The sequence below is a fragment of the Centruroides vittatus genome, unplaced genomic scaffold (genome assembly GCF_030686945.1).
Source record: "Centruroides vittatus isolate TY-2023 unplaced genomic scaffold, ASM3068694v2 contig_1012, whole genome shotgun sequence".
Classification (NCBI taxonomy): domain Eukaryota; kingdom Metazoa; phylum Arthropoda; class Arachnida; order Scorpiones; family Buthidae; genus Centruroides; species Centruroides vittatus.
Window position 1 is genome coordinate 897,785 of NW_027120659.1, and position 22,140 is coordinate 919,924.

Below are 22,140 nucleotides of genomic sequence, written 5' to 3' on the forward strand. Positions count from 1 at the left end.
TTAAAATTCAATTTTTATTTTTTTTCTTTATCCAGCAATTTTTGTGAAATTAGATTTACTTGAGGACTTTTGTGATTCTAATGGCAGTTCTGCTGTTTGTAATTTCATTTTTTTCGAATGATGATCATTACATTTTCTGCTTTCAAGATGAATATTTTTGTTCTTATAAGAACTAGATGATGAAGTTTTGTTCTTACTTTGTTTATTTGTAATCAAACTTGAACTATGGACAGTATTTAGCATCATTGTATTCAAAAATCTCTTGTTTGTCTTTGGCTTTGTTGGTTTTGCCCAACCAATTGCTCCTACCATCTCTGCTCTTACTGCTGCTCTTTTTGAATCTCGAAGTAGTTCTTCTCGAGCAAGTTCTTCCAGATCCTTTTCGTCCATTTTAAGATTTTATAATTATTATTTTCATAAATAACTCCTAAAAGAAAAAAAAGTATACAATTTTTTGAGTCAATAAATATTTATTTGGTTTCCAATTTAATAATTAACTTAAACTTTAACTACTTTTGAATTATTTGTATATTAAATATGCTACATAAACATTTAAAACTGATTCAAAACTAATAAATTCGGTCATCTTGTAGAAGAGCATTTTGAAATTTTTTTAAATTTAAATTTATAGCCTAATTTTTATACAGTATATAAATCATTACAACATTTATTACTACATTAATTAACTGTAATCAACACAAACTTTCCAACTTGACAGAATGCCTTTTTCAACAGTGTTCTCATTTCAATCTCAAATTTCTACCTTTCTTATTACCAGTTTTAAATCTGACCATTGTGCAATTCAAATTATTCTTAACAAAATTCATGCCTTTACCCCATATAATGTTTGTACTATTTCCAATTGGTCAACAGTTCGAAGGTCTTCATTGTCTAAATATTTCAGTTTTCTTGATTGGTCATTTCTTCTGGATCCTTAAATTAATGTTAAACAAAAAACACTAAATATTTATAATTATTTCTTTCACTCTATTAGCAAGTTCTTAAATTATAAAAAAATATATCTTAACAGTCAAAATGGCATACAAGAACACTAAAGAAAATGCACAATCATATTCAATCTTTATGGTATAGTAGGAAAGAAAACACTCAGTCTACATTTTATAATGTTACTTTAAAGCAGTAGTACAAAGAATATAAATTAAGTTATCTAAATTATTCCCAGAAAATTGTTACCAATTTTGCTTTTGATCTTAAAATGTTCTGGCTGTTTGTTCCTAAATTCTATAAAAATACACCCAAAAGTCATAACAGCATTACCAATAGTGATATGTAAGTCTATAATCAAACTAAATCATGTTTTTTCCATATAACACCCTTTAAACCTTTGTGTCCTGGGTTAAACAATAAAAATCTATCAGGTCACACCTCTTCTCAAGTTATATTCTCTTACACAATTCTCCTTGATGTCATAAAATCCATAAATACTTTCATCTATTGTCATAATAATATTCCTACTATTTTGTATAAAAAGATAGCACCTATTTCTACCTTTGTGTTTCTTCATTTATTTCCCTTGATCCTTGAGTCTAGATTTATACCTACACAATGGTCAATGTCCGTCGTTTCTGTTACCTAAAAAAAAAAACCTAATTCTTTCCGTCTAATATAAATGATTTCAGCCACGCTAAAAATTTTTGAAACATGCCCATATAGGTTTAGACAATTTCTCAACCACTAGTAATTTACTAGAAATTCAACATGTAATATTGAAAAACTTTGAACTGAAACTTCCAACATATGTAGTCCATATTGATATTTCTAAAGCTTTTGACTCTGTAGCTCCAAATATTCTTCTGGATAAACTATCAACTGAATTTAATATAAATAGCATTATTTTAACATAGCTTAATAATTATTTTTTTTACTTTGCACTTATAAAATTAAAATATCTGATTTTTATTTCAGTCAATTTTCTCCTCTAATAGGCATTCCACAAAGATTTATACTCAGCAATATATTTTTTATAGCTTATATTAACAAACCTCTCTTTAGCATCACTACCCTCTTTTATAAATGCATATGCTGATGACATAAAAATAGCTATTAGTTGCGAACAAACACTACAAAAACATATCAATCACATAAACAAGTCATTTAAATTGCTAAACATTTTATAAACTCTAGCAAAATAAAAATTATTATTTTTAGCCTTGTTAGAAACTCTCCCAGTAATAATTTATTTTTTTAATAACCAATGTCTAGACATTGTTAACCACTCAGCAGTGAGGGACGTATATATACCTCAAGGGCGATCATGTGGCAGTGGTGAGGGACGTATATATCCACTAAATTCTTTCAGCGGTATTGCCAAAAACTACTGCAAAAAAAATTCACATAAAAATGAATTATGTAACAATAAAAAAAGACTTTTCTTTACTAGACATAACTGTTTACAAATACTTTTCTGAAACGGAAATGAGAAAAATTGCATGAAAAAATACTTTAAAAATTTTCCAAGTATAGTCTCCACTACTAAGGGATAGAACCATACCTGACTCTCCCACTGCTGAAAGGTTAATAGTGTTTGCAATCTCAGGGTCATATTCGATAACAGACTTTCTTTTACCCTACATATAGAAAATCTAATCAAAAAGATATCCATCTGTTGTGGAATGCTTTGGTGAAATTTTAAAGCATTTCAAATAAAAATATACTCTGCTATTTTTTCACTAAATTCCAATCTTTAATTGATTATGCATTATCTACATGGGCCTTAGCTCCTGCATCAACATTAAATAAACTTAATTTAGAGCTAAACAAAATTTTTTTTACCCTCAACAAACTATCGCATCTGCCATCTACAAATTTTTCTGATGTGTGAATCCATCTCAGCCTTCCTAACTTATTTCAATGTATAGATTATTTTGATCATATCTATACATACAAATATTTTAATAGTCTTCTTCCAGCCCATTATACCTTCATCCACATTACTATGTTTAACAGTAAATTATTAACTTGCATTCATACACCCTAATGCCACCTAAATGTAACGATCTTTCTTCTACTGCTATCAAAAAAAACTGTTACTGAAATCAAAGACAAATTGTTCCTTGACTTCTATAAATTCAAAGCCATTTGGAAAAACATACCTTACTCCAAATAATATATATATATATATTTTTTTATTTTGTTATTGTTTTGTTACTTGCACATTGTTTTCTCATTCTAGATCAGTGGTTCTAACCTTTCTGAGGCAGCGGAACACCATTCATATACTTTTCATTACATGGAGCATTAGCATCAACATATTCAAAAATTGATAAGCAATTTCATGTTCACTATTCTTGGAAAACAATAAAGCAATAAACTAATAAACTTAAATATATTGAATAAAATAAAAAACATGGAATTGTCTACAAATATAACAATGGGAATAAATTTGAATAAAAACTAAAATCTTTTCTTTCGTAGAACACTCAAGGTAGGATTGCAGAACACTGGTTAAGAACCACTGTTCTAGATTTACAGTGCATTTTTAATTAATTAGGATTGTTGTAATGGGGGTTGGCAAATATTGTCCATGAGACACCACCAAATTTAATGCAATAAATAAATAATTAAATAAAATTAATTACAAATAACTGCTAAAAGCTGGTTAACATTAAATATATTAGTCTCAAAAATCAAAAAACTTGTCAATATGGTAAAAACTCACATTATGAATTAATCTATGACATGATAAAAATCACATATTTAATGTTATTTTTTACAGATTATGAGTAGTTAATTTTTTTATTATTGAAAAGTACCCCATTTTTTTATTACTGGAAAATTACCACTAAAAACTTATTATATTAGCAAGATTGAGGCCGAAGTCTTAAACACAAAAACGTGTATGTTGAACATTCAGTGCTACTTTCCTGTAAGCCTAGAAGTTTGACAATGGCATTTGGAATGTCAAGCGTGATTCCACTGATTTTCCAAACACCATTGTCAAACTTCTAGGCTTACAGGAAATGCTGAACATCTGACGTACACGTTTTCACATTTAAAACTTTGGCCTCAACCTTGCTATTATCTTTTTTAGAGGTCAGTTTTAATATTTTGATAAACATTTTCAACTATTGCATATATCTATCTTTAGATCAAGTATAGAATAAAAAATTTCAGATTGAAAAAATTCAACCCAAAATTTTTTGTTCAGCATCTTGAATCTTTTGTCTGACATCTAGAAAAGATAATATTATGCAATTTTTCAACTGAGTTGATTTGACATAAGAATCTAATACAATGATAAACTGTAAATTAAATATTGAAACACATTCAGTAGTAGTAAAATTTAAGAATTGAGGACACTGAAGTAAATTGGTACATTTATACAGGTTTTGTGGAAATGATTCAATGTTATAAACTTAAATGTCTAACTTGCAAAGTAATACAGTAGAGCATCAATTATCCGACTTAATTGGGGACTGGGGTTGGTCGGATAACTGAAAAGTATGAAAAAATACATTATTAGTATAGTGTATTAGACCTGGTTTAAATACTAGTCTCCCTTTCATGGTCGAGCCAGTGCTGCCAGCTAAAACATGCAAAAATTTAACAAAAATAATATTAAAGTAGCCAAGACATAACCAAATATTGTAGCGCCACATCACTAGCGGACATTTGAATTTGCCAACTAGAACGCGGTCGGTTAATCGGGGGTCGGATAATCGATGCTCTACTGTAATTGTAAGTAGGAAATTGTAAATTATATATTATAGATGGATGTTTTGGAAACCTTTCACTTGAATTAAAACAACTTCTTACAGAAATACTGGAATTCACACTTGAGAACCTTAGGAGTCTAGTAACAACAACACTTTAATGGAAAACTAACATTTTCAACCATACACTGGTCTTCTTTAGGTTTCTTTAAGATTCCAACATGGAATGCATAGAACAACATGTTTAGAAATTATTTTTAAAAACCTATGGAATGCATAGAACATGTTCAAAAATTATTTTTAAAATATATGGAACAAGCTAAGCATGTGTAGACAACTTTTAACCATATATGTTACAATGGCAATAGAAATATATCTATATCATAAACAATGAATAATAAAATATAAATAGAAAAGGTTGCTAATTGCTAGTGTCATTTGTTTTTCTCATAACAGTACAGTACCTGCATGCATAGGAAACATTGATGGCATCATTTGAATTAATACAGTTGCCAATGAAGCCAGCTTTGTAAATTTCCAATGCCTCAAAGTTCCAAAAATATTCAATTTGACAATTTGGATTCATAGAGGTCAGCCCTTATGTTGGGGTCTGTGGTGTAGGTGGATAGGGCGGTGGTATCCTGTTGTTAGTGATATCATATCTTTGCTCCTGTATCTTTTGCTTAGGGAGCATTTTGTGGACCTGATATATACTAAATCACTTTGAAATCTGTTGTCTCTGAGGGAAATCATGTAGACACCTGAGGCCCACTTTTGTCAGTCCTGTCTTTGCCGTTGTACAATAGCCCATATACTGTGTTGGATCTCCTATAGGCAATCTTTGTGCCCACACGGGCAGCAATTTCTTTATAGATGGAGCTTAGATATTGGTTTTATTCCACTACTGAGCGTGATTGGTTATTGTTGTGGTCCTGGGTTTCGTTGGGTGTTACCTGTGTGTTGGATATATTGTGCGCGGCTAGTTGGTTGGAGTATGTGCGCAATAAGTTACATATCAGGCCTTTACCATAACTGTGCCTTACAGCTCTGTTCTCAAGGTGCTTCAACTCTGCCACAGTTTCCTCCCATCTGGTGTGGTGCATGTATGCCCTACTCGTTAGCACATGGAAGGCTATGATCTTATAAGAGAAAGGGTCAGCAGAGTTTGCCGGGATATATAATGGTATGTGCTACATACCATTTATCCCATGAAATGTTCCTTTGGTCTTGAGACTATAGAAGATTTTCTTGTGCTTTCCATCATCTGACCCTATCTTTTCTAGCAGTTTTATACCAGATGGGAGTTCAATTAAGAGGTTCCCCCTGCCATCATACTCCAATCAAATTGTGTGGTGGTAAACATCCTATGTAAACAAACTGATGATCTATTGTTTTGTTTACTCCACAGCACCTCCAACAACTGAAACATGGCTATCCACATGTCAAATTTTAATTTCTTTATATTTTATAAAATTATGCTTTGGAACAGTGTTGTCCCAAGCACACACTTGTCCTTCTTTGCTGTTGTTTTGCAAATTATTAACTGTCATGATTTCCTCTCATTGTTTGAATTGACTTTCTAGATGATAAATATTACTTGTTCTACGTCATGGTTTTAATAATTAGTTATTCCAATTGCCACTATAATTATTTTTAGTTTTACCAATATAAATAATAAAGTAAGAACTGAAAAGGAACATAGAACTCGAAATGCATATATGTAATAAATTATAGAAAATAAATCTACTTTTTCCATCAGAAGGATGTATGATATTCCTGTATGATTTGTTCTCAATAGCAACTTCATGCTAACTTCCAAAGAACATACAATTAAATTCTTTTCTTTTCATTTTCTGGGATTGCACATAGAGCTCAGGGCCCACATACCTTACACTGGTTGCAGTAGATCCTGTTCTCCAATCAGACAGTAAATAAAGACTTTTACTGCAGCATTTTAAGTCAATTGAGTTGCACGAGGACATTTATCACAATACTCAGAGAAAGGCATTTCAATACAATTGGCACGAGCTAGTCTGAATCACAAGTGCTTAGAAATTTTCAAAACAATGACTTACAAGAAACATTTGAGGTTTGATAGAAGCAGTGGCATCACCATTATAAATCTAGGAGGCACTGCATTGAAAGAGAGGATGGCCAGATTTAAATTAGTTAAGTATTAAAATCTTTACAGATCAATCCAGTTTCTTTTTGTTTGTTTGTTTCGTTAAGTTATGGCAACACAACACTTGAGCAATCTGCCTACCAGGAGGTCTTTTTAAGGGTAACAGGCCCCTATTCAGGCATTACAAACTTCAAGAAAACCCGAAAAACTTCACACGGCCAGCTTGTCCCAGCGAGGCTTGAACCCACAACTGAAGTCCCAGTGTTTGAGGAATGGAACCGCTTGGTCACTAGTGGGCTAAGGTTTCTTTTTGACTGCATTCTGTATTCTTATTAGAATACTTGAAAATTTGACTTAATGTAAGATTGTTATTTAATTAGTATTTCTACTTTAATATTTGGATCATTCTTTGTTTATAAAATTAAGTATTTGGTAGATGATAACCATAGATAATTTATTTATATATAAATGATCTAATGTAAGTCCTTCCAAATACTTTATTTGCAGCTTACTTTAACAGCTAAAAATTCAGAATTTATCCCTAAAATAATAAAATATAAAATAATTATTTATAGAAAATTTAAAGTAAATAAAAGCTTACTTTGTATATTAATATAACACAGAAACTCAGTGATTACATCCTATTTTCTCCACATCAATAAAAACTTAGCGTAAATATAGAAACTTGTAGTATACTATCAATATATATAATATATCATTGATGTCATATAAGAGAAATCATGCCTAAAAATACTGTATATTAATCAATCCAAGACATTTATCTTTCGAAGATCAGTACGCATCACCAAAAGTACTAGACGATTCTCATTATCGTCACCAGGTGGCAATTTTTATATACGTAATTTGAAAATATCGATAACTAAAAATAATTATACGTTATCGGTGCTTGAAAAACAATATAAAACGATAATTAATAATAAATTATTGATTTTATTTCGATAATTATGCATTAGCGATGGGTATAATAACAGCCAATCAGAATGGGACAGGTTTCATTTGTTAACATGACGGAGGATAACAACGATCGAACGAGCTCCGACGAGCCTACGGTATGTGGCGAAAAATACGTCAAATTTCTATTATTAAATGTGTTATTTAGAAGTTTTTACAAATGTTGATTTTGTGTTTGTAGCTATAAGCGCTTTAAAGATTATTTTATATGCGGTTTTTGCACTAACAAAAGATAGGATTTGAACTTTTCAAGATGGCGACCACTCGCCAGATGTCGCTCCGAATACTACTTCCGTTCTATGCTGCTTTGATTTCACCGGCGGCAAGTTTAATGTCGTGTTATGTCATTCGGCCTACGTAATCACCGCTGTAATATATTCAAGAGGTTTAAGATAAAAACATACTTTTAATCGTTAATTTGGCAGTCTGGTTATCGTAAAATACGCCCATATATTGTAAACATCATCCAGCATTCTTCAGTTTTACATATATATATTTATTTAAAACACTTAATTAATTTATAAGAAATAAAATGAAATGAACATATTAACGTTGTTTATCATTTGTCGTTATGCCTTAAGTTTTAAATGATTATTTTAGAAAGTCAATTCAAACGTTATCGAATTTGTGTAGAATTCTCAATTGATTAGAAACTGAATTCCACAATTTGATCGTATAATAATTTATAACATTTTATATACGGTACAGTCATAAGCAAAGCTATTTTTTGGACGATACGTCATACTGGCAGTCACCGACTAGAAAGCAATTGAAGAGATCTGTTCGTTAAAGATATAACAGATACACGTTTTGAGATATACAAAAAAAGCCCTGCTACGTCTAAAATATTTGTCATCAGATTTTTCTAGGTGGCTCACAGGCATGATACATTCCTATTGTATCAACACCCTTTATGCCTGTATAGACGATGAATCTCTCGTAGCTCAAAACCAGCCATTTGTGGAATTCTATTCCTCTTGAAATGACCTCTAATTGTTCAAGTTTGGTCACCATATGTGTAATTGTTTTTTAGAAAAAGAGCAGTGCTTTTAAGTATGAAATTCAACTGCAAGCAATAATTAGGCTGCAATTTGAAAAAAATGTAAATTCCCACTGTTGTCTGTCCATTCGTTTGGCTTGCCTTAATCTCGAGAACAGAGTTAGTTAGATGTAAGACAAGACCGGATATGGAAACCTTAGGGGCAGGAGCCCCCAATTAACTATATAAGAACTTCCAATGCCAACTGGAAGTCATTATTTCAATCCAAAAATTTTCTCCCGAAAGGTGTTAGATGACTGGCACAACTGTACTGTTAAAGGAAAAGTATGATGTATAGGGGCAAGTCATTACTAATTTGAAATGGGGAGAATATATTTTAAATTAAAAATATGATTAAAAATTGCAGCCTAGCATTGTGATGATGTCACAATAAATAATTGCTCGTTGCTAATATATTCTAGTTTGACAAGAATTGTCTTTTCTGTATATCGTTGCTGTCATTAGTTTCCACAAACATTGTTCTCTGCCGTTCCTAAAACCTCGGCTAATCTTGTGTTCTATATATATAGTCAATGCTACTTAATTGGGACTAATCCATTTTGTCCCAATTAAGTGGCTGCCCCAATTGGTTAAACGAACTAATAATAAATTCTAAAATAAAATATGTAATACGTAGGTAAAAAAATAATAATCAGGGACTTATTTTAATGCTTTATTAAACCAAAATACAGAAAATATTTGTACTATGAATTGTGCAGAAAAAATAATACATGATAAATTTTGCAATTTCAAATTTTAATTATGTAAAAATGCATCGAGCATAGTCTGTCTTTTGCTTCTGAAATTTTGCAGTTCTACAAAATCAGCACATACTGTATATTTAGTGCAGATGTAGGGCTTCCTTCATTACCTTCCTGCATAAAATAACACTGCAACCTGACTATAAATTTTTTTGCCTCAATTACTCAGAAGCACAGTGGGTCATCATCCTCATCATTGCTTTCTTCGTCAAATTTTTGACATTTGGATTTAATGACTAAGAATTGCATTCTGAAAGATTTCATTTTCATCATAACATGGTAAATTGTCATTTATTGTTGAAAATTCTTTATTATTCATGCTAGGAACTTGCAGTATGCCTTCATTTTCCTCACTGCTCAAAATTTCAGAAACCTCCAAAGGTTTTAAACTGTGAACAGCAAAGCAGTTTTGTATTGTGTTGCTTTTTCTAGCTTGCCAACTGTCAGCAACAACTGTATTGCTTGCAAAATGGAAATTTTTGCACTGATCTCTCTGGCTGTTGAACTTGTTAATAGGTTTTGATCAATAAATTTCAGTATGTAATTAACCAACTTTTCTCGATACAATGTCTTTAAATTTTTTATTACCCCATGTCCATTGGTTGCATAAGGATGTTGTATTAGGAGGAAGAAATTCCAGCCTTATATGTTTTAGATTATCTAAATGGGGGTGTGCAGCACAATTATTGAGAAGCAACAAAATTTTCCTTTACTGACGTTGTAATTCTACACTCCAACTCGTAAGCCAATTCCAAAAACTTTCAAAAGTCATCCATGCATTAGTATTGGCATGGTACTCTATTGGTAAACACTATTCTTAAGTCAAACTAGTTGGTCTCAACAGGTGCTGATCAACCTATTTTCAGAAATGAAATGGACTATGTCATTGGCATGCTTATCCAGCTGCTTTACCAGGGCTGTATTCATTAATGTAAAATACTAAGCCAGAATTCTGAGCAGTTTAGTGAGCTGAGCTAACAATGTTCTAAGTATCATGAATGAATGATTATTCTTTGTCAGACAGCTAGGATCTTTAAATGCTCCAGCATCCTCTTTACTTATTAAAATAGTAACTTCTTAATCTTAAAAAATGAACTTATTTAATCTGGCACAAGTGCCCATTACAGTCATATGCATAAAATTCTTCAAACCAAAACTAAAGATAGGTGGTGTAACATCACTAAACACAGTAAGTCTACTAAAAATAGTCTGAGTAAACAAGAATTCTTACAGTGGGTGGAGTTGGAATTACTGTCTAACATTGTAACTGCATTACTGAACACATCCCAGGCAATGTACCCTTTGTTTGTAAGCAATTTACCTGTTTAGTGGAAAACTCGCAAGCTCTAGTAGAATAATCAAATTCTGATGTAATATATAATGTAAAATTTGATTTTTGAATAAATTCAGTATAGTAAAGAGAAATAATCTTGATATACCTAAAATCATGATATTTAAATCATTATTACATCCTTATATTCTGTTTTAATAATGATTCAAATAAATACCATAGACAAATATATAACAGAATTATATCCTTTATTCTACTTCTTTGTACTTTGCATCTTAATAAAAAATTTTTTATTTTTTATATATGCCCACATGTAGAATTCCATAATTCAAACTGACCATTTTTGGTCTCCAAATTTGAGATTTATAGAATTTACTCCATATGATGTTACTGATATTCAGACTTCAGATGTTAATATAAATATGATAGCAAGTATATTTGATTTTATCAAACAGTAGTGATGAAAATATAGGTCATTACAGTGCAATTGATATTTTTATTGTTAAATATAAAAAAATTATTGTTTTTCACTGATCTGAAAAAGTTAATATCATTAATTAATAATCTACCATTTTTATAAAGGTATATTCTGCATGTACACATGTTTTTTTTAAAATTGAAGTTACTTTGATAAACTTTGATCCAGACATGATTTACAAGTTCAGTTTGAATGAAAATCTTCATATTTAGAATATTACACCTTATCTAAACACAACAATAAAACAAAAAATAATAAAAATCTGTTCTTAATAAGACATCTTAGAGAGATGCAATATTGATATTTCTGTTTCACAGATATGTTTTCACTGTTCATGATGATTTTTTTCATTTTAATTATGTTTTAAAAGTTCATATAAATGGACAGCAGAAATTATTGAATAATTTTAAAACTAGTTTTTTTTAATATTAAAAACATAAATGTAATGTAAATGTTACACTTGGGAAAACATTCAAATAGAATAAATCTGTATTGTCGGTTTGCAATCAAAACCTCATACCTGCATTTCTAAAATTTTACAGGAGAGCTAAAAAGACATCGTTTCAAGGGAGAAAAATTTTGAGTAGTAGGTTGCGAGTTTTGACAATGTCAGAGTGTGTGCTTAAAAGGTACACGCCACTTATGAGGTTTTGGCAATGTATGGAAATTGACTTTTCAACACATTAAAGCAAAAATGTGGTTTTGACTCATTATTGGAGATACAAGGTTTTGATCACCAATTGACAATATATAAGAATTTTGTATTCCCAAGAAAAAGTACAGTCGACACCCGGATAACTCGTCACTGTGGGTTAGTTAGTCAGCTTTCTGTGGTCCCGGCCGACTTACACAGGCAATGATGTTATTAACATTAAAAAACTCGGTTTACTCGACATAGTTTAACTCGTCACCACATGTCGAGTAAACCGAGTTTTTTAACGTTAATAACATCATTGCCTGTGTAAGTCGGCCGGGACCACAGAAAATTGACTATGTAACCAACAAGTGACGAGTTATCCGGGTGTTGACTTATGCGGAGTCAACTGTATTTATATTCCATTCTGATTTGTGTTTTAGTTCCTGAGGATGATATGATTATAATACCTTGAAAATGTTTAAGCAATATGAGTTAAACAAACTTGTGTTACATTTTTGTTTTTAACACCAGTAAACTGCACTTTTAAAACTAATGATTTTTTTCCCTAATAAGTTGTATTATTTTGCAATACAAATATTTCCAGATTAATAATAAATAAGCACTAGACAATCTATATTTGTTTTCTGTGTTTACTATACATGAAATTTTAAATAATAATAATAGAATATTTGATGATAATTATTTGTATATGTACAGAATGATGATAAGATAATTTAGCTAGATGTTTTATCATTTAAATTTTTAGTATAAATAAGTCAGGAATTGACAGATATTTCACAAAATGATCTATACTAACCTTTTATTAAAATCAGTCTGGCTAGTAAATATTGTAAATTAATTTTAAAGATTTCATTTTTAATTCAAATTTTAGAGAAGATTTACAATGCTAAATATCTTTGATGTTGATATTTAACACATTTGTGAATATCTAGACTATTTATATAATTTAAAAATATAAATTACATTTAATGTCATTTACAAATACAGTGAAGTGTTGAAAATCTGGACATCAAAAATCTGAATTTAACTGTGGAAAAAGGGATATTAATACCCTTTTGATGGTAAAATTTGTTGATGTTCTAACATTCAAAATTTGTAATTTTTTAATTTTGAAGTTTAAATATAATGATTCGGTAAATTATATGTACAATCTTTGTAATTATTCCTACATTCCTTGTGAAATAGTGAAAACCTAAACTTAATCTACAATGTATTTGGAATTTACAGTACTTAAAATGCTAATTTACACATGTATATTTGATAATCTGGATGAGGTTTCACCCCAGTTATTCCAGATTTTCACTGCTTTACTGTATTTCAATATATCTAAAGTGTAATATTTTAGAGTTAGAAACTATAACATTTTTGTGCACCATACACTCATGGTTCACAAACATTTATGGGTTATTGAGCATTAGTACTGGAAGATGATGTGATAAGAATTGCATTCTATCTGTCTGAAAGTTCCTTGGATTATTCTTGTACATCAAAACAAGAATGGAAGCTAAACTAAAATATATTATCACAGCTTAAATATTTTTTATAATAGCTTGATATAATGTTTATGCTTTGCCAACCTGAAAGTATAAATAACATCAAGTTAATAGTTAATAACATCAAAGAATAAGTAACGCCAAGTTAGAAAAACAATACAAATGCCATGAAATAAGTAATGATTAGCAGCTTTATTTTCGTACTCATATCCATAGACAATGGCTTTTTTTATTAATGTTGCATTATGGTCTCATCTTGAATGAATTAGGCTCGTTCAAATGAAAATGAGCCAAGAGTGTATTAGTAAGTTATTTTTATTGCATCTTAAAAATAATCACCACAGCTGTTAGGCATTTATTCAATTGTGATACCGGATGGTTGATTCCTTGTGCATAGAACTCGCAGAGTTGCTGTCAGAACCATTCATGAGCATCATTCTGCACTTCTTTGTCCAATTTGAAACTGATATCCCACAAAAGCTTGAGCTTTTCAAAAATGTGAGTCACAGGAGGACAAATTTCGGCTGGATGCTGGAGCAAATGTTCCCAGGGAAGGCCCATGCAAATATCTTTCTGAACAGCATCAAACTTATTGTTACCCACTGCATGCAAATTTTCTATTAGTGCAGATAATCCCATAAAATGGTGTGCACACTCCCAACACTGAGTCCAACTTTTTCAGCAATTGCTTCCACCATTAATCTGCTGTTTATCCAAATAAGTCTTTATATAAACATCAGTGATTGCATGAATTGCTTGCCCTGGCCTCAGATCATCATGCAAGGATAAACATCTCCCTCTTGGAACCACTTACTCTATTCTTTAACACATAACAAAGACAGGCAGTTTCTGTACACATTATTCGTGCAATGATGAATTTCTGTACTTTCAATACTCTGCAGTTAAAAAACAAATTACTGCTCATTGCTTGTTTTTAGTTCCTTCCATTATTGCTGTTTGGATGAAAAACTATCACAATGTCCTAACAAAAGGCAGACTGCTACTCTTGACATGTGGATTTGATGCTACTTATCTACATAATCATATCACAGTATAACCAACTACATTTCCTGCCAAAAATATTACAGTTTAATAATTCTGCTGTTTCCTATATCCTTTTGCTCATTTTCATTTGAGTAACCCTTATATTTTAAGCATTTAAAAAGAATTTAAATTGCTTGCTCTAGCAGCAAAACTCCTCTGAATGGATATGATTGTTGAGCAGCATAGCCCAAATTGTATATGTATTGATACCAATTGGTATATTTGTAGTGATTGTTGATTGTGATTTTAGACTGTGAATGAAAGGTGTCAATCAATTTTAAGTGATGCTTTTATTTCAAATAAGAAGACAAAAAAATGGCAAAAAAAGTCTTAGAATAAAGGAAATATAAATACAAATTATATTTATGAATCATCTGAACTGATGTAACTAAAAGGTAGTATTCAACCAAAAAAAAATCTGTTAATGATGTGTAATGCACTTTATGGTCCACTTTCAATGAGTGCTGATTATCATTTTAGACTAAAAATTTAAAACACATTTTTATTTTGGATAAGTGAAAACAGTTTATACTTCATGAATGTCATAAATGCAAGATGTTTTGAAAAAGAAAAGTATTGATGATGATATAAGAAAATTTTGATTAGAAGAAGAAAATTAAATTTTAAACATGCTTGAGTTTTGTTATTGTTACCTTATTTATTTTGCTTTTCAAAAGCATTAATAGCATTAAATTAGATGACCATTACAGCTAATGTTACTGTGATATTGAAAATTCTGTTGAATATGGTTACATCAGTTGATATTTTCAATACTAATATATTTATTTCTTACAGTTAGAATGCTTCTAATTATATCATTCATATTTTTCATGTTAAAAATCAATGCCAACTTATAAGTTTTTTCAAAGTCACTTATCAGTATAAGATTTACAATAAAAGTTTCCTGCAAATTTTCCTGTAAACCATGTTCTGTGTATGTTGCGTTTGATATACTATAGGAAAATCAATATCTATGAATTGATTAATTTTTTTGAAATCAAATTGATTTCCAATGGATTTACAGGTTCAATGACCTGAGTTTTAGTTTAAAAATTATAATATATATATTATAATTTAAATATATATATATATATATATATACATACATATATGTATACATATGGAAAGTATTGGAAATTCATAAAACAACTGCTTCATTAAAAATATTATTGATCCAATTTAATGAACTTTGTCAGGTTTGCTATTGAAAAAATTCAAGCTATTTACATACAATTTAATAAAATAAATTTTGCTGCCGTACAAGTTTGTGTGTAGTTGATTGTACTGGGAATTAATTATTTATTCTAATTTATTTTTATTTAAAATTTAGATGAAAAACAGATTTCTTTTTCAAAGAAAATTATAAAAATCCAAAATGGAAATTTTAAGTTGTAAAATAAGATGTAAAAAATTATAATTGCAATTGAGCTATAAAGCTGTTTTTAACATCTATTTTGTACTCAGGATTTTTAAACATTACTTTAGAACCAAACTGATATAAAACAAGAAACAAATAATATACATCTATTATATATTAGGAAAGCTGTATAAATGTACTTTTAACATACTATCTTCTCCCAGGCATCTTATCTGTAATGTATGACAAAGTAAATAAACCTTTCTTAAGTTAACAGAGAAACATTTTATGTTCTATAAGATATTTATTGTTTAAACTAGAAAAACTTTATAATCCAGCTGGAACTTTAGAGAAAAAAATGTTTTCAACCATTTTAAATGGTCATTGTCAAGTTTGAGATTATGTATGGGTAGGAATTGTGTATCTATATCATTACCTCATGTCAGTTTTGAACCTGACAATAACCATTCAAGACAGTTGAAAGCATTTGTTCTCCAAAAGTTTCTACTGGATTGTTAGTTTTTGTGGTTTAAGTTATATTTATCCAGTTGGAGAAATTACTGATTTATCATCAAAAAATTAGAAAACTTTTTCATTATTGCAAACATCTACTCAACAAATAGAAATTATTTCCATCATCAAAAATTCAATTCTTTTCATAACAAGTTTAACAAAATTAAAGAAATTTAATATAACGATAACTGTTACAATCATCTTTAACTTTCTATCCTAATGACAAACATTATAACAATTTTTATCTTCTAATTTTAGATGCATTACCTGTAGAATAACAAGAAAAATAAGCTGTTTTGAAATTAGTTTTGTTTTGATTTAATATTTTCAAAACTTTTAATTTTAATTAGCTTTAGAGGAAAATAAGAATAAGCTTCTACATATGCTTCATTAATTTTTTTTTCATTCAGAACAAGATAAAACTGAAGGATATAATGCTTTTTTCCTCAAAGTTTTTCCATCCTCAGGGTTTAAGAAGAGAAATTTTTAAAATTATATAAAAATATTATATGAACACACAATAATTGTATAATTAAATTTAATAAAAATATATAGTATTACTTAATAGCTTTAATTTTCAATTTTATTTATTTATATAATTAACTTTTAACAAGAATTTGTTTATTTAAAACAAAATTAATACAAGTATACTTCTATGAATCGCATACAGGGAGTTCTCAAATCTTGCTTATTTGAAATATACGATTTTAAAATAACACAATGAAAAATCAGCATATTTCATTTAAAATACATTCGTGATTCAAAATTCAAGTTAGTTTCTTTGGCTATTAATATTTATGTAGGACACATCATTTGCTCAATACTGATCATTTGAGAGTTAGTTGCAATGAAGATCTTGAAGAGTAGCAGTAAATCAAGAGGATACTTGAAATTCAACTGTTGTCTTGATATAACAGCATCAAGGATCCATGCAGCTTACTGGGGAAACATCACTATGAATTATTTTAAAATCTTTTTTTTGCATATTATGGAGAAAAAATGGCCTCTAATAAAAGGTCAACTTCAATTTTGTTCCTGGGGTGTGTGAAAGGATGTAATGAAGACATTTTTAGTTTTTTCTATTTTTTAAGTATTTATCTATTGTTTTAAAGATTTCAAGTTTTGTATTTGATCTGAAGCTTCATAATTTTTTATGGTAGTATGAGTTGGGACATCTTTCTTCATCCTCCATCTCCATTGGCTAGTTCCACTATGGGTTAGTTCTGTCAATAGTGGATGAATTGTAACTAATCAAATAGCTTTATTATATTGGATCAATCTTTTTGTGATACAAATGTCATAGAGATTATAAACAGTAATATTTTTCATTATGTAATTATGATAAAACTTGAAAGAAAGATATATTTGACATAAATGCAGTTCTATCTGTTACTTTTTTCTGCAAATAAAATAGTAATTGTTGATATAAACAAATTTTTGAAACAAATGCAAAGTATCATTACATTGCCAATGTTGATACTAAAAGTGAATTGACAAGACTGAAAAAGTGTAAAAATTAATCTGCTGAAGTTATGCAGTGCTTAGAGGTTATGATAAAAAAAGTTAATTTTGAAAACAGCTAATTTCTTTTATAGTAAAATGTAGGCCTCTTAGTCATATACTATAAAAATATGGCTGTAAATATCTGTTTTCTATATTTATACTCAAAACAAATTAATAAATTACTATGTTCATCAAAGTAGTTTAGTTACAATCCATTTATTACATTAATATTTTATTTGTGATAATTATATCTTTTTTTTATATTTTGCTTTGCTCTGTCGATTAAAATATTTTAAAAATTATTAGTTTTAATCTTCCTGAATCATCTATCTGATGATGATAAAAATTTTCATACTTTTTTTTTTCAGATTCCTGTGGCTGAAGGATGTCGGATGCCTGTTAAGATGAGAAATACTGAAGACTGGCGTGAGTACAAATATTGTAAGCTTTGTGTTCTGTCAATGAATTTGTATATTTGTATATTTGTAATCCAATAGTCTAACAATATTATTAAATATTTTAAATACAGTGGAATCAAAACCTCACTTAATGAGCATAATTCGTTCCAGAATTGTACTCTTAATGCAAAACAGTCATTAAGTGAAACAATTTTTCCCACATAAATTAATGTAAAATACAATAATACGTTCTATGCTGAAAAAAATACTCTAATATTTTATGTAAAGGTTTTGACAAGACTGATGTTTAATATGTTGTTGTATAATTTTCTTTGAATAAACATTATATAATATACATTGTTAAGGAGCATGAATCATCATCATTTTTTCTAGTGCAGAATGAACCAACCTGGAATGCAAATTTGATTTGCAGAAACAAAAAAAAGTCACAGATAATATGTCTGATAAACATGCCAAATGATATGCCAAGTTCTTGGGCTATGTAAAAACTATAATTAAATATTAGAAATTAATTAATTTGACTAGACGTAGGCAGTTATGCTTCCCTCTCGTATTTAATGTAATAATTATAAATAATTAATTTTTAATTTAGATGTTTCTAAAATTTAATTTGGAATTGGTCATTAAATTTAATATGAGATGGCAGCATAACTGCCTACCTCTAGTCAAATTAATTAATTTCTAATCTTTAATTGTAGCCCAAGAATTTGGCATGTTTATTATATAACAGGATATGGTTGTTGTTGTTTATTAGTAATGTGTGTAAACACAAGTTTGAAAAAATGTGTGATCACAAGTGACACTAAGATGCTAGCAGAACAAGTGCTAAACACAGACTGATGGAGCATGCGCACAATCTGGAACATCCCCTCTCCTGGTCACTCATTATGCGAAACATCGCTCATTAAGCAAGTCAAATTTTTACGATTTGTTTTGCTTGTTGTGCGAAACACTTGTTATGTGAGGTGCTCATTAAGTGAGGTTCCACTGTAATTTATTTAGTATTACTTAAATCATTATCTGTTTTTGAATATACAGGGTGTTTTTTTGAATGTCTCTAATTTTAAACTAATCTGTAAAATACTCATTTTTATGTACATTTGCACGAAAGGACCACTGCTGCTGTTGCATTAGTGATGATCTGGACCTTCACTATTACATGGTTTAGACTGCTGTAACCCCATTTCTTGGTCTGCCCAATTATCTGGTATCATCCTTGAGGTTCTTTGTGGAAATATCAAGGATTATGGATGCCATTAACTGCATGACTTCTAACATGCTGGCTCAGACATGGAGTAAAATCAAATACAGACTAGATTTACATCAGAAACATATGTGGAAATGTACTGATTTAATGTAATAACTAACTTTTTCAGATGAATTTTCTATTATCATTGATTACTGTACTCTCATGATTCTCTTCTCAAAATTAATCCAAAAATTAGATATCTGTTACAGAACACCCTGTATTTCATTTTTGGCTTTGTCTGTAATCTTATCTTAATGTATTTAAAGTTTTCAAAAATCCAATAATTTACTTTGTTTCCTTTTTTTTGCAATATATATTCTAAAAAAAGGATTTTTGTTTTTAAATAATCTGGTTATTGTATACAAATATATTAAATAATAATTCTAATTGCCACAAATTACATATATACACAAATATTGTAGTACTCAATTATTATTCAGATTAATATATTTGTTTGGTTACCATAATTAACTAATATATAAGACAAGTTAAAAGGCCCAATGAAGGCATTGGGGCATACTAAATTAAACAAATAACAATACAAATAAAAATAATAATATACTGAGTATTATACTGTAAAAATATAAAATAATTTATATTGTTAATTTAAATTAATTTAAATAATAGCTAGGGATGCCCCTGTCACGGTATGCTGTTTTTGGCATACAGTGACAGAAAGACACTGCCCATTTTTTCAGCTTTATATAGTAGATAATTTGCTATTTTTAAATATCTACAAAAATTTCTAGAATTACTGATTTGCTATTTTGAATCATTGATTCTTTTCATAGAGAAATGTTATCTTCAAAATATCAGAAAATAATCCTTTGACAATATTGTTACTAAGAATGTTCTTGGCTTATTACAGTTGTCTTTATTTGTGTGGATTAAGCATGGATCAGCATAATGGATGAAATTTTATATATATTTTACTCATTATCTCATAAATAAATTATAAAATAATCAGCAGTATATTGAAATTTTTGTAGAATGTGTTTTAATGTGTAGTTTATATTCTGATAGTTAGGATAGTATTACCTGAAGATTTTAACATATTTAGAAAATACACTAAAAGTTTATATATCTATATGTGACTATCTGTAAATATGATCATATTTTTAATAAATTTTTTATATATACATATAAATAAACTAATTCTGGTTCTTCTATAATATGTTAAAATCTAACTTACATAATATAAAAATTATTAAAGATTTCATCATTTAATAGTATAATAGAATAAATAATAAAAAATTTTTATAATTTTTTGTAATAAAAAAGAAGCACAGAATAAATTAGAAAAATAGCAATAAATAAGTAATTGTGAATGCACAAAGATGTCATAACCCAGGATTATCTTCATTTGAAGCTATAGACGGCTTGCAAGAATATAATTTTTTGAGTCTATATTTTTTTTATCCTTTTCACAGACCATCTCGGAAGTAACAGTAAATTAGCTTGAACATATTTAAAAAATCTTAAAACATCATAAATAGATTATTAAAAAGTTAAAAATGATTAGAATGCCGACCTTTAACTTTAGGATCTGGTGCTTTCACAATAAAAACAATGATCCATTTTGATCATTTTTAACTTTGTGTTAATTTTTTAATAATTTATTTATGATGATTTAAGATTTTTTATGTCTTCAAGCTAATTTACTGTTACTTCCGAGATGGTCTGTGAAAAGGATAAAAAGAAATAGACTCAAAAAATTATATTTTTGTAAGTCTTCTATAGCTTCAAAGTAATTGAATGTTCATGGGACATTGAACAACGAAAATTATATTTAAAAAATATTTTATAATATAACAATTTGCATTGGATAAATGTATTAACAGTTCAGTGCATATCAAAAACAGTTAATTAGTTATTATTATTACATTTTTATTTTTAGAAATTTTGATTTTCTACTTTCTCAAAATGTAACAAAATTTTAAAATTAAGATGATTTATAATATAATTTATTTAAATCAGTCAGTACTTTGATTAAATTCAAATTATATTAGTTTATAAGTATTTATCATTTTATATACGGAAAATTTATAAATTTGATTTAAATTACAGCTCTGGCAGAAGTACTCAGTATTAAAACTACAAAAGATGGTGAATTATATTATATACATTATATTGACTGTAAGTAATGTAATATTATATATTAGATTATTAATTATGCCATTTTATTTTGAGGATAACAGTTTTTCATCTAAATTTTTTTCAGTCAATAAGAGATTAGATGAATGGGTAACAAAAGACAGATTAGATCTGAAAAAAATTCAACTTCCGAAAAAAGAAACAAAGACTCCCGTTAAAGATGGGAAAACTGAATCCAGACCATCGTCTCCTGAAAGAGAACTTGTCGTAAGTGTAATTTAATTTTAAAAAATTTATATTTATTAATTAATTGTAAAGTACTTAGATAATTGTAGATTTTATAACATCTAAAAGTTGAATATTAAACAATTCTGTTAAACTAACTTTGTTTACAGCCTCCTCGCACTCCTTCTTCTATATATACAGAGCAGCCAGTTGTAGTATGTATCCGTTTTTATTGTTTAAAATGTATTA

The 22,140-nt window shown here is 28.8% G+C and overlaps 2 protein-coding genes across 5 annotated transcripts in view; both read left to right on the top strand.

Moving 5' to 3' along the window:
- Nucleotides 1-22,140, top strand: part of LOC136986253 (uncharacterized) — a 171,553-nt gene that overhangs the window by 94,040 nt on the left and 55,373 nt on the right. The gene's annotated exons all lie outside the window — the stretch shown is intronic.
- Nucleotides 7,651-22,140, top strand: part of Tip60 (Histone acetyltransferase Tip60) — a 29,846-nt gene continuing 15,356 nt past the window's right edge. For 2 of the 4 annotated variants that reach the window (XM_067283501.1, XM_067283572.1), the window contains exons 1-5: nucleotides 7,651-7,865; nucleotides 18,273-18,330; nucleotides 21,640-21,708; nucleotides 21,794-21,933; nucleotides 22,062-22,106. In XM_067283501.1, coding sequence (XP_067139602.1) covers nucleotides 7,797-7,865; nucleotides 18,273-18,330; nucleotides 21,640-21,708; nucleotides 21,794-21,933; nucleotides 22,062-22,106 — 381 coding nt within the window. In that variant the 5' untranslated portion in view covers nucleotides 7,651-7,796. Of the gene's footprint in view, nucleotides 7,866-18,272; nucleotides 18,346-21,639; nucleotides 21,709-21,793; nucleotides 21,934-22,061; nucleotides 22,107-22,140 lie in introns of all 4 variants that reach the window. The other 2 variants (XM_067283357.1, XM_067283432.1) reach the window with 1 other exon arrangement.